Below are 18,413 nucleotides of genomic sequence, written 5' to 3' on the forward strand. Positions count from 1 at the left end.
CTTCACGCAGCCTCAAAGTCCAGCCTCTCAAGCTTTGGGTGTCATCGACATTGTGTGCTTCTTCCCAGTTCTGGAAAACTATACAAATGACATCTGTCCTGCTCCTGTGCTAGTTTATTCATAGCTGCATTGTAGTTTTGTCACCTCTCTTCCAACTTGCTGATTTTTTCAGGTCTGTTTCTATGAGACTAGTGAGTTAACTTCAAAATTTGGTGCTTGCCTGCCTCTACCTCGCTTGTGCTGTGGATGTTTATTCTGTTTTAGTTCTGAAGTTCCTCCAGCTTCTCCTAAGTAAATCCTGGTTTTTCAAAGTCAGTACTTCTTTGTAGACTTGATCCTCGTTTCCTTCCTCATCCTGACAACTCTACCTGTACAGACAGGACTAGATGCACTCACGGCCTCCATTGTGGTTCCCTTCTTTATTCAGCAGTAAGTGAAGGGCGTGCGACTTTTTTTGTTTTCCCTTGCCTTTTCACTTCTCCTGGCCACGAAACGTATTCCTGGTGTCTCCACTCCTTGATTCCGAGCGACTGGAATTCTGGAGGGAACTGTGTGCTCTTTAGACTGGACAGGCTCTTTTATCTGTTTTGCACCCGCTTTTAAACTCGCGGCCCCCGTTGTCGCCAGGGGTGAATAGTCCCCGGCAGCCTGGGCGGCGGCAGCGCGGGGCGGGCGCGCTGCTCCTTCGGCTCTGCGGGGCTCCGGCCGCCTCGGGCCCGGCGCCGGGAGGGGCCTCCCCGCTCTGCGGGCACCCGCACCCCCGGCGCTCCGTGCCCGAGCGCGGCGGGACGGGCGGGACGCGGGCGGCTCCCGCACTGCCCCGGTGCCCGCCCCGTGCGGCCGCTGCCGGCGGGAGCCCCGGAGCAGAGCGGGCCGGGCGGGTCTCGGCTGGGGCTGTCGGCAGCAGCCTCTGCTTCGGCCCTCGCAGGATTGTGCTCTAAAGGACCGCGGGATGGGCCGTGGGAAAGCAGCCCGGGCATCTCTGCTGCCAGGAGCGGCTGCAGCAGCTGCGCGCTATTTCCATTCTCACCGGCCTAGGTGTGGGGCAGCTTTGGAAGGCGAGGGACTAAACGAAGAGCCGAAGGCAGCGGTTGTATGTCTTTATTCCTGCTCAAAGAGCCGGCGTTTGCCAGTTCATTTGGGGCGTTTACACCTCTGGAGTTCTGTAATGAATCCTTCGTGTCTCCCACTGTAACTGTTTCAGGACAAGACAGTGTACCGAGGCCCCTGTCTTTGTAACTGTGGAGGGTGGTTAGAAGTATTCATCTGTTTTCTTGGAAGTTTTTGATTTTTCCTGTCCTTGCAGGCTTTTCAGATGTCTTCTTTCAGAAGAACTGCACCTGGAGTACTATGACAGCAAACTATAATTGGGAAATGTGTAAGCAGCTTAAAAATTATGAATCATGGGGACAGTCTTTGGGATAAGACTTGTTACCAATCTAGAGGCAACAACTCTTGACTTATCTCCCAACTCTAGGAGATGATCAGAATACCAAAATATCCTTCAATTCCTGTGCACCAAAGAGAATGCCAAAATAGCAGCTGGTCCATATGGTCTACCCTACCATCATCTTCTTGCCTGAGATCTCTGGCTCAGAATGTCAGATCTGATATTGCTCTTTATGTAGAGACATAAAAATTTGATATAAGGGCAACAGTAAGAGTATTTAAAGGAATCTTGTATTAATAACAAAAAATAAATCTTTTCCCGTTGAAATGGAAGGAAAGAAAAATTCCTCTGTTGGATTAGTGAAGTTTCTTTTCTGATTCTAAATATCTTTGTTTGTTGACAAACCACTTATTTTTCTTTTTTTTTAAGTCTTCCCCAATAATAAAATTATGCACTTTTTCCCACTCTTTTCAAATAGATGCTGTTGAACTGTTAGCAGAACAGTGGGAAAATTGGCTGATTCAGTGGAAAGCATTAAATGCAGTTGCAAAAGCAGCTTTTGGTAGGTGTTCACAAATGGCAACATATCTGTGCTTGATGTCATTTTTAATGAAGTAATTTACACAGATGTTTATTATGGCTAAAAAGATTTCTGAGATGTGGCAATTGTGATGTGCAACCTGGCCTATTCTCTGGACTCCTGAAATCAGTGAATTCCAGGTGCTATTATAAACCCCTTCAGTTAACTGAGGAAAAACATGCATAGGGATGGTTCCATGGTAGCAAGGCAGCAGCTGGATCCCAGCTTTGGAATACTCTCATTGCAAGCCACATGAAAACAACCAGAGCTTAAGTTTGGCATCTGGCTCTTACATGACCAGGAAGAGGCCAATCCCCACCACACTTTTTTTTCCCATGTGCTGATGTTGACTCTTCCAAGAGAGGATCAGCAGAGTGGACCAGAATTCCCCTCCAGAACACCTTAGGATAAATGGAGCATTTGGCCAATGTCAGGATTGAGGGATAGGTGGGAGAGAAGCCTTTGGATACCATGTGAAGACAGAAGGACTCGTTGGTCCTGGCAAGGTGACAAACACTTGTGAATGGAGATGGGTTTGCAGAAGCAAATGCCTGAGTTCAAGCTCATATGAAATAATCAGGGAAGCAGAGGAAGTGGCTCTCTCTGAGTGCAGGCTGCATGAAGTGCAGGGAAGGTTGAGTGATGTGGTCCCAGCCCTTGGTCTGTTCAGTGCTGAAGGTGGACAAGCAGGATTTGGGCTTTACCACAGGAGACAGTGACAGACACAGATGTGCTGAGGACAGGGAACAGAGTGAGTCAAAGCTGTGCCCTAAATACAGACCTGGAGCACAACCTGGAACTGTAGGAGGTGGGAATGAGAGCTCCCAGAGGGGATCAGGTCGTGGACTGACAGGCAAAAATTGATCAGTTGTTACAGATTTGCATTTCTGGAGGGTTTTACAGAGAAGAGCAGGTATGGCCTTAGAGCACTTAAAAACTGCAGTTGTGAGGAGTGATCACTGTCCAGCTTGGTTGGAGTAGGGTTCAGTAGGACTGGGCAGCTCTGGTTTTGTTTCAACTAGCTACTGAGAGAGAGTTGCCTGTTTTGGAATCTAGTTTTCATGTATGTCTCTGGAATTTTTTCAGCTCTCTGCTTTCAAGGCCACAGGCACTCAAGCAGCACCTGCCTTTGGAATGGGAGGACAGCAAACCTCAGGCTTTGGGCTGTCAAGTAAGTTCCCATGCTAAGAGCCAAAACATTTACACATTTTTTGTCGTTTACTGCTGCATCTTTGAAATTCAGCAGTTGTTTAGTAACCCTGGGGTACCAATTCTAATATTTTTTGTCAATTCTCTACTTTCAGGCTTTCCTGTGAGCAGCAGTAGCAGTACCAGTGCCAGCAATTTCTCCTTTAAAGCCAGTTCCAGCCTCATCAGTTCAGCATCATCTGGGAGCAGCCCTGCTGCTGGGAGCTCTTCTGCTGCTGCAAATCCTCCTGCATTTGGGACAGCATCCTCTCCCAGCACACCCCAATCCGTCGGCTTTGGCAGCCCGGCCGCTCCATCCGCAGCCTCCTTCTCCTTTAAAGCAGCTGCCCCGGCTGGTGCCTTTGGGACTTCTGGCTTCTCAGGCTTTGGCAGTGCTTCTGCTGGGAGCTCTGCAGGCACCACTCCGGCAGCCTTTGGAGCCTTTGGTGCCACCGTAGCCCCTTCTGGCTCGCCCTCGAGCGGTGCTTTATTTGGGCAGAGCACCAGTACCTCTGCACATCCTGTCACCTCAGCGTCTGCTGCAGCCACCAACTCCAGCCCTGCCTCAGACAAGTTATTCACTCCCAAGAGCCAACTGTCAGCTGAAGAGTGGCAACAGTTTGAAGCAAAGGAGTTCACAATTGGAAAGATTCCTCTGAAGCCACCACCAGTAGAACTTTTAAATGCTTTCGACCTTTTAAGTTTATTCTGAAATGTTGTTACTTTTTATTTCCTTTCTCAGTTCTCTTCTGCAAAAACAAATGCATAAGTAAAAACTTTTGAACATTATTTTGCGATGGACTTCTTACATCTGAAAGATGAACTGTTGAAACTAAAATAGAACATTTCCTTCTATATGCTGTCCTGTGAAATTCTGTACAAAGACTATATGAAAAATATGGTGTCAAAAGAAAGAATGTTTCAGTTAAATATTTAAAACCTACTCTTGTATCAATGTATTATCTCCAAATGTACAGTCCGTAGGACTGGCCACAAAAGCTTTTTTCCCCATTGCCCCAACAATTGGTATTGTAAATTTTTTGGTGAGCCCTTACTGATAGTTATTACTGAATGTGTGCCTTTGCTGTCTATCTAGAATCTGTTGTTTTATTCCCCAACTTTACTGAAACTAGATGATCTGTCATTTATGCCTCTATAATTTCCTCCAGTCCCCTTCACTAATTATCAAAATCCTCCAGCATCCTAATGTTTACATCTTTAAGTTGACCCTTCCTGTCCACAAAAGGCACATGGATTCAGGTCAAAAGGAGGGGCCGTTTCAGAGCCCACAACCCCTGCCTATCCTTTTGCCTTCTCTAACACCATTCTCCTCTCATCCACATTAAAATGGGTTCAATATAGCCTACATATCCCACCAATTAGGGCTATGAGTCAGCATGATAGTTTCCAAAAGCTGATACATTCCTTCAGGATTCTCTCATTATGAACCAACAGATCATTTCCAATTCAAAAAATCAAAAGTAGTACAAGGAACATGTCCAGAAAAAAAATGGCTGATGCTCTGACCCCACTGCTTGTCTGTGCTCTATATTTTGAGCTGTATCCTCTTTATCCATCTCCACCCTGCTGTTTTAGGGGTGTGGAATGAAGGGAACTAACATTTGCACATAAAACCTCATCCCCTTTTCCAACATCCACTGTAAAATAATATTAATCTGCAATGACACATTTTGCCCATACTCCAGTTTATAAAGTGGCCACTTGTGATGTCAATATCTCTTCATTTTATCTTTAGTGACTGGATCTCCCCTAAACACATTCCAGCTTTTGGGGATGCATCCTAGATGCTATGGGGAAGAACTGGGGATTGGCATGTTCCCATCATTTAATTTAATAACATTCAAGTTATGCAATTCCTTTACCCTTAGGTCCAGACCTTCAGTAGTTACACAGCCCGTCGCCCTGACTGGTTACACTGATAAACATCCACCATTTGAAAGACTGGTGCACCTACCAATCCAAGAATTCTATTCCCCTTTTTGCACTTACTTGAGTCTCTCTGCAGCATTGCACCTTGAGACTGGAGAAGTGATGGAGTCCATGATCAGCTGGTCAGTACATGCTGCAGTCCTGTCTCATCCAATTCTCCATTGCCAGAGGAAGCAAGATGGTCTAGTCAAGGCTTTTGGCCATCCCACCTGGACACCCAGAACTCCCAAATATGGATTCCACTGGGTGCAAGACGCAGATTCGCACGCAGAGTAGAGTTCATAGAATATCCTGACTTGGAAGTGACCCACAAGGATCATCAAGTTCAACCCCTGGCCTTGCACAGGACCATCCCCAAGAGTCACACCATGTGCCTGAGCTCTGTCAGGTTGGTGCTGTGATGATTTCCCTGGGGAGCTTTCTCCAGCACCCAGTCAGCCTCTGGGTGAAGAACGTTTCTCTAATACCCAACCTAAACCTTCCCTGACACAACTTCAGGCCATTCCCTCAGGTCCTGTCACTGGTCAGTGGTGAGAAGAGATCAGTGCCTGCCCCTCTACTTCCTGAGAAGTTGTAGACTGGAACTCAGTCTCATCTTCTCCAGGCTGAACAAACCAAGTGCCCTCAGCTGGTCCTCATACAGTTTCCCCTCAAGGCCCTTCTTGATCTTCACTGCCCTCTTTTGGATGCTGTCTACCAGCTTCATATCCTTCTTATATTGAGGTGCTCAAAACTGCCCCCGGGATTTGAGATGAAGCCACCCCAGTACAGAGCCAAGCAGGACAATCCCTCCCTTGCCTGGCTGGTGATGCCATGCCTGATGCACAGAGATCTTTGTTACATGGCTGTGCACATGGGTAGTGAATCCCTAAATGTAGCATAGCCTCTGTGTGCCAGCCAGCCACTTTTATACACTTCAAACAGCAGCAGCTCAACATCTCAAGCTATGCTGTACCTACAGTGAGAGGACTAGAGAAAATGGCTTTAGCCTAAGACAGGGAGATTCAGGTTAGATATTAGAAAAAAGTTCTTCACTGTTAGGGTGGTCAGACATTGGAATAGGTTACCCAGGGAGGTGGTGGAGTCACTGTTGCAATACGTGGTATGATTTTCCTAAGAAAGGATGTTGTTTAATGCCTGATCTTTATATACTTTCAAACCTAATCAACAAGAAGGGAGATTTAATCCCTGAAACAGATAGCAGCTGGCAAGCTCTAAATGTGCTCATGTGTTAGAAAAACAAATTACTTGTAGGCAGAATTACCTTGTTAGGGTTCAGGGCTGGACATACTTCAGTGATCTCAGCCCTGGGTGAGGTTAACAAAGCTTGGGAAGAAGGAGTTACCACTGATAATGGACACAAAGAATGCAGAATTTACATGCCACAAGAATATTTGTCAGAACCCTCAAGATAAGGAAGAAAAGCATAAAAACAACTGTGCTGAAACCAGCTCTGACTCGGTAAAAGGTAATTCCAGCAGGGGGATCTGTGACCAGCAGCTTATGGACCACCAACCCAAGAAACCCACGGGCCCACAAGAAGAGAAAGACTGAGCATGCAGACTAATTGACATGAGAAATGAGAGAACAATTAACCAATAGAAGATAGAATACAAATTAATAAGAGCTGTGTAACTTGTAGCCAATGAATGCTAATTCATTTGCTAAAATGTATAAATAGAAAAAGTTTTGATAGTTGGTGTGCCTGATTTGTGGAGTACCATCTAGCACCCTGGCTTGTGCAACTGTGAAATAAAGAGTCTTTCAAATTCATAATTATTGGCTTCTCACTGGGTAATTAATCCAATTTTTGCAGACAACATCACCATCCCTAGGGGTGTTTAAGCGGTGCCTGGATCTGCGGGGTGATGTGGTTTAGTGGATTGCAGTGGTACGGATACGTTGGTGGTTGGACTGGGTGATCCTAAAGGTCTCTTCCGACCCTGCTGATTCTGTAGCCATGGGCTATACATCCCTTAGTCTCCCCGGAAAGATACAGCACAGAAGCGCTTTACCGCGCAGGCTGTGTGGAGCTTATGTGAGACAGGGGCAGTCACAGCCGAGGGGCGGCTATTTTACTGTGTCCGCGACTGCAGGTTTGCACAGCACAAATCAAATCCGCATTTGGTTTTATCAGCAGCTTGTTACTGCGCTATCCCTAGCTCCGACGGGATGCATGTGCCGGCCTATTCCCGCCTCTCGCCGGCCCTGCCCGGTGCCGAGCCCGGCCCGGCCCGGCCCGGCCCCACCCGCGGGCCCGCCCGGCGCCCGCCCAGCGCGTCAGAGCCGCGCGACGGCGGGGCGGCCATGGGCGTCTGCCAGTTCTTCCTGCGCGGCTACTGCCGCTTCGGGGAGCGCTGCTGGAACGAGCACCCCCGCGGCGCCGCCGGCCGCCCCGGGCCGCCCCCGGCCCACGGTACCCGCTCCGCGCCGCGACGGGGCGGGAGGGCGGGGGGACGCGGGGCTGCCCGCCCCGGGCGCCGCTCCGGAGCAGAGCGGGCCGGGCGGGTGTCGGCAGCAGCCTCGGGCTCGGCACTCGCCGAGCTGAGCTCTGACGGAGGGTCTGGAGCACAGGTCCTGTGAGGAGCGGCCGAGGGTGCTGGGGGTGTTTAGCCTGGAGAAAAGGAGACTTGGGGGCGGCTTATCGCTTCCTACAAGCGCCTGACAGGAGGCTGTGGGCAGGGGGAGGTCGGTCTCTTCTCCCAGCCCACCAGGAGACACAGCCGTAAGCTGCACCAGGGAGGGTTGGTTGGGCAGTCACAGGAAGCGTGAGGAAACATTGGAATGGACTGCCCAGGGAAGTGGTGCAGTCACTGTCCCTGGAGGTGCTTAAGGAAAGACTGGATGTGGCACTTGTGCCATGGTCTTGTTGACACGGTGCTGTTTGGTCAGAGGTCTGTTTGGTCAAGGTGCTGTTTGGTTGAACTCGATGGTCTCAGAGCTCTTTTCCGACTTAATTGATCTTGCGATTCTGTGACTGTGGGATGTGCCGCAAGGCAGTGGGAAAACGCCTTGGAAAAGTCTGTTCTCACGAGCAGCGAGCAAGTTTCCAGCAGCTGTGTGTTGTACCCAGTGAAGGCTGTTTCCATTCTCATCTGCTCTGGGTGTTTGGGAGCTTTGGGAAGGGAAAGGGCACTGTGGGATCTCAGCACATCGTTCCCGATGTCCAGAGATGCCAGGAGAACCCTTGGGGGTCTCAGAAATCCTGGAATGTTGCCAAGAGTGTTTGGTGCCTTGATTTTGATCCATCCACAGAAGTAACAAGAGTTTGAGGACATGAGAATCACTTTAGAGTGAAGGGTGTAAAAGGGACACATTTAGAGGGTGAAATATAGACTTTAAGGTTTTTGGTACAGGGGGGTTATGGAGACAAGATGGAGGGATCAGGGTGTGTCTTGTCCTTCTTCTGTCTTCTTCTTGTCCTCCATCTCCTGTGGTGATGTTGGCACTTGGGGATTGGTTTATGGTGAAGGTGCACTTGCTAACATGGGTGAAAAGTATTGGAAAATAAAGGTAAATATCATTGACATAGATTTTAGTATAAAAAGACATGACCGCCCCGTGGGTGGGCAGAGTGCCCTTGGCTGCCTTGCAGATCAGACCTCTGTTGGGCAGACAGAAAATTTTGTAGATAAGAAACAATAAACAATCTGAAGATGGAAAAGCTGAAGAGTCCGGACTCGTCCTTTGAAACGCGTGCCACCCAAGAACCACCCTACCCGTGTCAGGGCAGAGACAGACAGCTGGACCCGACAGGGCACGACAGAGAGCTGAGGGCTGCAGTGATGGCATGGCAGGAACTCACTGCAGCCACTTGTCCTTATTCCTGCTGGAAGGAGGGTCAGGGTTTGCCTCTAACAACACAGGTGTGTCCAAGGTCTCAGAATGAAACTCAGGAGCTCCCTGTGCTGGAGCAGAGCCCCTGCTGGAGCTACAGAGGCATGAACCCCTAACATAAATTTATGGTGTGTTCAATTTAATCTTTTTCTGTTGGGGTAGTTACTTCATGAAACAACCTAAGCAAAACTGAGCCAGTGTCTTTCTGCAGTGCCATGTGTTGTTGGCACGGTGATGTAGTTGAAGGTGTCTCTGCTCATGGAACTCATGGGGAGATGGAACTAGATGACTTTTAAAGGAGCCTTCCAACCCAAACTGTTCTGTTTGAGAAGCAGGACTTGAGAACTACCCTGGGTAACTCACTAGTTAAGCTGACTTAATAATGAGGTTAACTTATTAGGAAAAAACTATGTTTTAATTTCAAACTTTTTTATTGTCACTGCAAGACTAGTTATACTTACAGTTTTTGCTGATGTTGATTCATATCTTAATGATTTAAAATGTCTGTTGTTTGCTTTTCTGTTTGTTTGTTTTAATTGGCAGGTACTAGAGGAGGAGGAGGAGGATGGGGTACCTCTAACCAGAGATACAGTAATGTTATCCAGCCATCTTCCTTCAAGTCTGATACGTGGGGTGGCAGCAGAGATCACGGAAGAGGATTCTTTGGCTCCTCTGACTTTGGATCGTCAGGAGGCAGCAGCAGAAATGCAGACTTTTCACAGAACAGGTTCTCTGCCTTAGCCAGCAGTCAGAGTGTTGCTGATGGCTCTAAAGATGAAGAGGAGAGACTTCTGTAAGTTACAGTCCTGTCTTACTGGAAGCATTTAGAATGAGCAGGTTGAAAGCTCACTGACTTCCTAGAGATAATGCAGAGGACAGGATCCTGAGGAGAAAGCTGGGACATGGGAAGAAACATAGAGAACATCACTTCATTTGGGTCTCTGGAATGATGCTGGCATGGGGAGGAAGTGATCCTTGTTTGGCACCTGGGCTGGGCAGAGAGTCAACTGTGATATTAGTAATATGGTGTGGTATTTAAGTTGTAATCAGAAGGATAAGAAAGGAAACAGATTTCACTGCTTGAAAATAAGAAATCAAAGCCCCTTTAAGCAAATGAATTATTTTACTTTGTTTTTTGTCACTTAAGACAACAAATCTTTCTGCCAACAGCAAAACTATTGGTTTCATAGAGGTGTATGTTACAGTCAGCTACGAGTGACGAGCAGCTGCAGGCAGGTACTGAGAAGCAGCAGTGTGATTTCCCAAAGAAGCAAGGCTTTGGAAACACTTTCCATTACTTTTTTTGAAATTAAGTTAAGAAAACACTTGGTTTTCATGGTAGCAGGTTTTTGGCTCTAAATTTGGATTCAAACCAATTGTTTCAATTGGTTGTTACTGGCATTTTTTGTTTGACCATGCAATTTCAGCTTCATCTGTGATTTTGTTTTGTTAGTGAATGTGTAGTGAAAGACATGGAAATTTGGGAATCATCTGGACAATGGATATTTTCATGTTACTCACCAATGAAGGAAAAGCCGAATGTCTCAGGTAGGTAATGTTTTCAGTGTTGTGTATTGCTGCTGTTGAGGATGTTTCTGTGACTTGCAACATTGTTGTACCTCTGAGCAACCATTTGCCAGGTGATGATTGGCCTTGTGATACAACAGAAAAGAATATTAGTGGATGGCAAATTCAGTTTGGACGTTCACACCTCTGACACTCTGTAATGAATCTTTTTTTTTGTCTCTGTCTATAGCTCTCTTAAGAGAGACAATGTATCAAGGTGCATGTCCTCATAACTGTAGAGGGCAATTGGAAGTATCAGTCTCTTTTCTTGGAAGTTTTTGACTCTTCTGTCCTTGCAGGCTTTTCAGATGTCTCGCCAGAAGAGCTGCGTGTGGAGTATTATGACAGCAGAGCAAACAATATCATTGGGAATTATGTAAGTATTTATAAAATGTTGGCTGGTGTGGACACTCTTGGGACAGGACTTGTTACTGTTCTTCAGGTGGCAACTCTTGATTCATTTATCTCCAACTCTAGGAAATTGTCAGAATGCCAAAATATTCTTCAATTCCTGTGCATCAAAGCAAATGCAAAAACTGCTGTTAGACACTCCTTGACTGAATCATGTCCCTGCTACTGTGTGTTATTTGTAGAAGTTACTTGAATCCTGTTTCAGAAGTTTAATGCCTTATACACTATTAGGTAGTTTGATTGTTGTAGGTGGTTATTTGGTGCTTTAAATAGAACTTGACCTTGTTCTTTTACATACCTTTGTTGCAGGGAATTGATGATGAAAATAGCAGATACTTATTTTCTAGAAACAGATATGTATATACTCATTTGGAAGTAAGGCATATGTTTTTATATAAAACATCTCTCAGTGTGTATGTATCATTCCTCCCTTGTAGTCCTGTCAATACCAAGGAAGCTAACAGTTTATTGTTGGGCCAGGAAAGAAATTAGGCTGTTGGACAGCTGCAAGTACAAATTAATTCAAACTACATCACACTCTTTCCTCTTCTTGGTTCTGTGTTACAGAAGGAATTGCTCTTGTCACCATTCTTGCTTCATAGGTTTAGATTTACCAGAATCACATTTGTAGAGACAGGAGACACATAATTTTTAAAATTTCAATTAAAATAATAAACTAAAATAATAATAAATAACAAATAATAAACAATCTGCTCTCCATGGCTGTTTAAATAAATAAATAGTGATCTCATGTAAGCAGTAAATGCAAGTTTTCCTAACTCTCAGTGTATAGATGATAACTGTATGATACAGTTCTCTTAAAAAATGTTTAGGTACATCATGTCTTTTCTGTGTTTCTATTCTTAAACTGGGCCAAAATCTGAATTTTCCAGTTTGTTGTACAGGAGCAGATACCAAGCAACATGATCTTCCAGCATGTGACTAGACACAAAAGAATTATTGATGTTTGTGATGTAAGACTCTTTTGAAAAGTGAAGGAATTTGTCTACAAAAGGATTACTCACTCAGTTTTTGCAGGCATTTGTGACACTAGGTGTTTTACTTGTTTAGGTTTTAGAGAACATTCAATTATGCCAGGCATCAAATTAGGTGTGTTGCTAAACTTAAGTATAAATGTAGGAAATACACATTTGGAATTCCTGAAAGGTTGTTTGAAAACTTTTTAGGTTTTTGCTTAGTACTAAATCACAGTTATCAAGACACAGACACCATTTATTGCTGCACTGTTTTGTGCAGTTATCTGATGGATCACACTCAGGAGGTTGATTTAAATTAGGGAAGGTAATTTCATCAAAAGTAACTATTTTAGGATGATACAATGGAACTGTTCTGAATAACAGTGGTTTGAAAGTGGGTATTTTTTTTCTGCAAATATGGAAGAAGCTAAGGTAAATCTTAGGACTTCGGTCTAGTGAGTGAGTGCATAAGTGGAAAGGCCAGATTGTAGAGTCTGTTCTCATATATATATAAAACTTACATATCTTGTTTTGTGTCATTTCCCCCCCCAGCATCTAATTCAGAAAAAAAGTAGAACTTGGATTTGAAAAGTCCCAGAACTTGTCTGAATGTTACTCCTATGTAAAGTAAAAGGGTTGATTTAAGGACAATAGTAAGAGATTTTAAAGGAATTCTCTGTTAAAAACAAAGACATCAGCTCCTCACGTTGAAGTTTCAGGAAAGAAAATATTTTATTGGGTTACTGAAATTTCTCTTCTAATTCTAGATATCTTTTTTCCCTTCAGTTGCCAGATGACTCTTTTGTTTTTAAGTCTTAAATAATAAAACCATGCTTTTATTTACCCCTTTTCAGATAGATGCTGTTCAAAATTTAGCAATGCAATGGAAAAATCGGCTACTTCAGTTGAAAAGTTTAAATGCATCCACAAAAGCATCTTTGGTAAGTATTCACAAATGGCAACATGTCTCTCTGCCTGATGTCATTTTTAATGAAGTAATTTACACAGATGTTTATTATGGCTAAAAAGAGATTTCTGAGATGTGGCAATTGTGATGTGCAACCTGGCCTATTCTCTGGACTCCTGAAATCAGTGAATTCCAGGTGCTATTATAAACCCCTTCAGTTAACTGAGGAAAAACATGCATAGGGATGGTTCCATGGTAGCAAGGCAGCAGCTGGATCCCAGCTTTGGAATACTCTCATTGCAAGCCACATGAAAACAACCAGAGCTTAAGTTTGGCATCTGGCTCTGTACATGACCAGGAAGAGGCCAATCCCCACCACACTTTTTTTTCCCATGTGCTGATGTTGACTCTTCCAAGAGAGGATCAGCAGAGTGGACCAGAATTCCCCTCCAGGACACCTTAGGATAAATGGAGCATTTGGCCAATGTCAGGATTGAGGGATAGGTGGGAGAGAAGCCTTTGGATACCATGTGAAGACAGAAGGACTCGTTGGTCCTGGCAAGGTGACAAACACTTGTGAATGGAGATGGGTTTGCAGAAGCAAATGCCTGAGCTCAAGCCTATATGAAATAATCAGGGAGGCAGAGGAAGTGGCTCTCTCTGAGTGCAGGCTGCATGAAGTGCAGGGAAGGTTGAGTGATGTGGTCCCAGCCCTTGGTCTGTTCAGTGCTGAAGGTGGACAAGCAGGATTTGGGCTTTACCACAGGAGACAGTGACAGACACAGATGTGCTGAGGACAGGGAACAGAGTGAGTCAAAGCTGTGCCCTAAATACAGACCTGGAGCACAACCTGGAACTGTAGGAGGTGGGAATGAGAGCTCCCAGAGGGGATCAGGTCGTGGACTGACAGGCAAAAATTGATCAGTTGTTACAGATTTGCATTTCTGGAGGGTTTTACAGAGAAGAGCAGGTATGGCCTTAGAGCACTTAAAAACTGCAGTTGTGAGGAGTGATCACTGTCCAGCTTGGTTGGAGTAGGGTTCAGTAGGACTGGGCAGCTCTGGTTTTGTTTCAACTAGCTACTGAGAGAGAGTTGCCTGTTTTGGAATCTAGTTTTCATGTATGTCTCTGGAATTTTTTCAGCTCTCTGCTTTCAAGGCCACAGGCACTCAAGCAGCACCTGCCTTTGGAATGGGAGGACAGCAAACCTCAGGCTTTGGGCTGTCAAGTAAGTTCCCATGCTAAGAGCCAAAACATTTACACATTTTTTGCCGTTTGCTGCATCATCTTTGAAGTACAACACTGGTTTAGTATCCCTGGGGTACCAATTCTAATATTTTTTGTCAATTCTCTACTTGCAGGCTTTCCTGTGAGCAGCAGTAGCAGTACCAGTGCCAGCAATTTCTCCTTTAAAGCCAGTTCCAGCCTCATCAGTTCAGCATCCTCTGGGAGCAGCCCTGCTGCTGGGAGCTCTTCTGCTGCTGCAAATCCTCCTGCATTTGGGACAGCATCCTCTCCCAGCACACCCCAATCCGTCGGCTTTGGCAGCCTGGCTGCTCCATCCGCAGCCTCCTTCTCCTTTAAAGCAGCTGCCCCGGCTGGTGCCTTTGGGACTTCTGGCTTCTCAGGCTTTGGCAGTGTTTCTGCTGGGAGCTCTGCAGGCACCACTCCGGCAGCCTTTGGAGCCTTTGGTGCCACCGTAGCCCCTTCTGGCTCGCCCTCGAGCGGTGCTTTATTTGGGCAGAGCACCAGTACCTCTGCACATCCTGTCACCTCAGCGTCTGCTGCAGCCACCAACTCCAGCCCTGCCTCAGACAAGTTATTCACTCCCAAGAGCCAACTGTCAGCTGAAGAGTGGCAACAGTTTGAAGCAAAGGAGTTCACAATTGGAAAGATTCCTCTGAAGCCACCACCAGTAGAACTTTTAAATGCTTTCGACCTTTTAAGTTTATTCAGAAGTAACATGTTTTGAAATGAAGTAAAATGCTACTTTTGTTTCATCTCTCAAGTCTCCTGCAGGAATAAAGTTACCAATATAAACACGTGGACTTTGTATTTTATAGTTTTTTGGTTTTTTTGGGACAGGCTTTTTACATCTGAGAAATGAACTGTTGACAATAAAATGGAGTATTTCCTTCTATTTGTTGTCCTGTGAAATTCTGGGGAAACACTGTTTATAAAAATGTTGTGTCTAAAGAAACATTGCTTCAGTCAAGTATTCACAGCCTACTGTGAATGGACCCCTAGAAAGACACATGCAGTTACAGTGCTTGTTGTTGGACAGCCTTTTCTTACCCCTCTTCAAATTGTTTGTGCAGTGTTGGAGGGCTGTGTGTCAAGAGAGAGGGATGCCTCCTGTGTGGTCTGTGCCACACTACACTTTTCTGTCCCCTGGGAGCCAGTTCCTGTGCCAGTTGACACAATTCAGCTTTTTTTAGTAGTTTCACCTGAGGTCACCAAGCCTGCAGGAATGTCATACACAGCCCTGAAAGCATTCATCCCGCAGAAGGAGCTTGTGGGTTCTTGTTTTGGTGCTTCTTAGCTGAGACTTAGCAAGCAATAGCAAAACTGCCTTTCTGTGAATGATGTCAGGTTCTCAAAATTTGATGGGTGCATATACTAACGTTACCTCTCCTGAAGTCATGATGTTAAGGGATCAGTTTTGTTGCCAAGACGCTCTACAGCAGGAGTCAGGAGTCTTCCAGAGGATAACCTAGACTCAGGAAAGAACATTTGCTCTTGAGCAGGCCTTCCCCTTAGTAGTCAATAATTGTCAGAGCTCATCTTTAAGAGGAAAGCAAAAGTTTACTTCAGGATACACATAACTAAATCAGTGGTTTCTTAAACACTTGTAGATAATATTTCAGTTCTCAGTATGGACCTCGTGGTCCTACATAAAACTTCACCTGTGTTTTATGTCCCACCACAGGTCCATCAGAGACTGGCTTGCTGAAAGAGTGGGAATGAGTGGAACAGCCCCTAGAATGGCAGGCTGGGGGCAGACCCCTGCAGCCTCTGTGGAGATCCAGGTTCCTCAGTGTGTGCTCAGTCCGGATGTAGCAGAAATTGCAGGCGTTGCATGTCTCAGCAGCCTATTGCTGCTCAACTGCTCTAGGAGCTTCCCAGGCTTCAAAGGGAGCATGTGCTGTTTTAAATGGAAGTATTTTGCTTTAAAAAAAAATAAAAATTGTAAGGCCATAAAAATCTGGATATTCTCCTGCACACACCCAAACAGTACTGGCTAGATGTTCTCAAGCATCCTTCTAACACATGGAGACCTAGAGGAAGAAGGGAATTTTTAAGTGTTAGGTCATATTGCCATTAATAAACAAAGATTAGGTGAGGTATTCCTAATTCTGACAACAAAAAATGAAAAAGTTTGATCAAACGTGGTTTTTAAAATCATCTCCTCACCCTTAAAATTTTGAAAAATTACTGTTACAGAGGTACTAGGATTTGGTGTTTTCACAAATGGGCTTCTGAAAAGATGGCAGGGAGCAGTTTGATACGACTTAACCTGGCAAAAGGCAAGCTGCAGAAGTAGGGATAAGGATAGGACAGAAGAGAAGGGAATAATATTACTCTAGGGGGCTCACTAAACTGCAGAAAATAGGCAACCATTTATTACACCAAAGAAATCTATCCCAATATTTGCTCTGTGTATATTTTTTTTCTGTTTGCACAAAGGAGGCTAAATAATACCTTCTATTAGCTACAATTCTTTCACTTTTTGAACTCCTCCTTTTTCCAACTTTTTTTTTTGTTGTTTGTTTGTTTGTTTGGTATATGGCTGCCCAGAAAGTGATAATATTGTGGTCTGGCATATAAAAAACATATATAGGGTGGCAGCAAACTCACAGATGTCACTTACTGTATTTTGATTTAAAACAGGAACCATAAGGTGAGTGTCCAAGCAAAGATGTGTAATGTCCCCTGATTAGCTGAACATCTTGGTCTGTGAAATAGGCTGGAGCATTCAAGCTCCATGTGATATTTTCAAGTACTTCCCTTAATTTGAAATAACAGGATTTATGAGTCACTGAAATTCCTGCAGTGTGGTACAAACAACTAATTTGAAGAATGAAGTTTTGGTTTTCAAGATTTCCTGGATAAATCCCCAGCCAGCAGCACTTGACGCTGGCTGTATACAGGAGAAAAACTCTCTGCTGCCCCAGCTGAGGAAGCAACCCAGCACCTAACAAATGGAATTTTCTCTGCCCTTTTTCCTCACATACTAGCAGCATTGGCAGATCTCAAAATGTGATTTAGCATCTAAGAAGGAGAAGAAACCTGTGAAGCTCAGAAAGCATTACAAAAAATTAGTTCTTAAAAATGAAAGATCACAGTAGCCCCATGCTCTGTAGTTTCACAATGTGCAGCAGCAAGTGGCAGGGTAGCCTTACACTGAGTGAGGGAAGATGGACTGCAAATAATCAGCTGAGTGGATTTGAGCCTCAGAGAACAAGCTAGGGCACCCACAACAATAAATTAACAATGACCAGAAGGCTGAGGAAAGAAGAGTTTTCATAAATGTGCCTGGGGAGGGAAAGGAATATGAAAATCCTATTAATACGGGAACACCGAATTGAGATGGATAAGACTGAAACAGTGGAAATCTATTTAAAAAGTACTTGAAATGAGGAATGGTTGAAAATCAATAAGGATGTCATGCAGTAGCTGATGAAAACAAGTAAGAAAATATTTGTGAAATGTGAGCTTACTGCAGCATAGTGGGAGTGCAGATAATTTGCTGTACAGGTCAGTAAGGGAATCAGATAAAATGGACTTGCTACAGTTTTGGTAAGTGATATCACTCAGAAAAGTGGCAGAGCACCAGGGATTTGCTAGCAGACTGAGGAAAAAAAAACATACCTCAGTGAGCAAAGGTACTTTGTTGACAGTTACAAATAATTTGAGGAGATTGCAAAGACAGATCAACTGGCTTTTAGTAAGGCATTTGATACAAGCATTTAGGAGGTTTCAGAGGCTGATTAGGGTTAGTGATTTATCAGAAACATCTATGAGTGAATGCTTTTGTTTCTAGTCCACCTCCCATGTCCTAATGTAGAAGATAGAGAGAGGTTTACCTGAGCAACAGTGGAGGGAAAAAACCACAAATTCTATTTAGACAATTTGTCTAAATTGATATCAATTTAAGTAGCTATCTAATTATATTTGATCCAATATAAGCCTAATGGAAGCTGAAGGAAAAGTCTGGACTACTAGTGTTCAGAGAGTGGGAGCAAACTGTAGAGTAGAAAGGTGCTGACAGTCAGTGAGATCTGAAGCCATGCTGGTTCAGATCAGGAAAATGTAGTTTGAGCTGTAGGAATCTCCTATAGCTACAGTAATGCTGTGCTTAGCTCTGAGCCTGCAACTGCCAGAGAGCTGCAAGATGAGTAGAAGGAGATTCAGGGTGCAAGCAAAGCCATTGAAAATGAGAATTTAGGAGGGAATTGAGAGCTGAATATTTACTGCTTGGTGAAAGCAGAGGCTGCAACATGCAATGACTGTCATTTTGAAAGGGTGCCCTCTCAGGAAGGAGGACTATTCTAGTGACAAGAATATTATGCTACTTTCACAGACTTGTCTTAGACAGGAAGTTTC

General features: G+C 44.7%; 2 protein-coding genes across 3 annotated transcripts; both read left to right on the forward strand.

Annotated features, from left to right (window-relative positions):
• Positions 1–36: 36 nt before the first annotated feature.
• On the forward strand, positions 37–4,101 carry LOC136559364 (nucleoporin NUP42-like). Of its 2 annotated transcripts, XM_066554535.1 has the most exons (5): positions 37–429; positions 1,307–1,378; positions 1,869–1,952; positions 3,057–3,141; positions 3,275–4,101. In XM_066554535.1, exons 3-5 carry the CDS (start codon positions 1,929–1,931, stop codon positions 3,868–3,870), a joined length of 705 nt encoding a protein of 234 aa, XP_066410632.1. In that variant the 5' UTR covers positions 37–429; positions 1,307–1,378; positions 1,869–1,928; the 3' UTR covers positions 3,871–4,101. The 2 variants fall into 2 exon arrangements, with proteins under 2 accessions (XP_066410632.1, XP_066410640.1); XM_066554543.1 differs by lacking the exon at positions 1,869–1,952.
• Positions 4,102–7,415: 3,314 nt separating this feature from the next.
• On the forward strand, positions 7,416–14,946 carry LOC136567098 (nucleoporin NUP42-like). Its single transcript, XM_066566636.1, has 7 exons — positions 7,416–7,524; positions 9,489–9,738; positions 10,399–10,493; positions 10,811–10,887; positions 12,754–12,840; positions 13,950–14,034; positions 14,168–14,946. The coding sequence occupies exons 1-7, from the start codon at positions 7,416–7,418 to the stop codon at positions 14,776–14,778; spliced, it is 1,314 nt and encodes a 437-aa protein (XP_066422733.1). The 3' UTR covers positions 14,779–14,946.
• Positions 14,947–18,413: the final 3,467 nt, after the last annotated feature.

This window comes from Molothrus aeneus, chromosome 1 (genome assembly GCF_037042795.1).
Source record: "Molothrus aeneus isolate 106 chromosome 1, BPBGC_Maene_1.0, whole genome shotgun sequence".
NCBI classification, from domain to species: Eukaryota; Metazoa; Chordata; class Aves; order Passeriformes; family Icteridae; genus Molothrus; species Molothrus aeneus.

What these genes read in the sequence shown, in the direction of transcription:
- LOC136559364 (XM_066554535.1), top strand. Translation starts at nt 1,929, where the DNA reads ATGCAGTTGCAAAAGCAGCTTTTG. An exon ending in AGTTGCAAAAGCAGCTTTTG is followed by an intron (nt 1,953 to 3,056) that starts GTAGGTGTTCAC and finishes GAATTTTTTCAG; the next exon opens with CTCTCTGCTTTCAAGGCCAC. An exon ending in CTCAGGCTTTGGGCTGTCAA is followed by an intron (nt 3,142 to 3,274) that starts GTAAGTTCCCAT and finishes CTCTACTTTCAG; the next exon opens with GCTTTCCTGTGAGCAGCAGT.
- LOC136567098 (XM_066566636.1), top strand. Translation starts at nt 7,416, where the DNA reads ATGGGCGTCTGCCAGTTCTTCCTGCGCGGCTACTGCCGCTTCGGGGAG. An exon ending in GATGAAGAGGAGAGACTTCT is followed by an intron (nt 9,739 to 10,398) that starts GTAAGTTACAGT and finishes TTGTTTTGTTAG; the next exon opens with TGAATGTGTAGTGAAAGACA. An exon ending in CTCAGGCTTTGGGCTGTCAA is followed by an intron (nt 14,035 to 14,167) that starts GTAAGTTCCCAT and finishes CTCTACTTGCAG; the next exon opens with GCTTTCCTGTGAGCAGCAGT.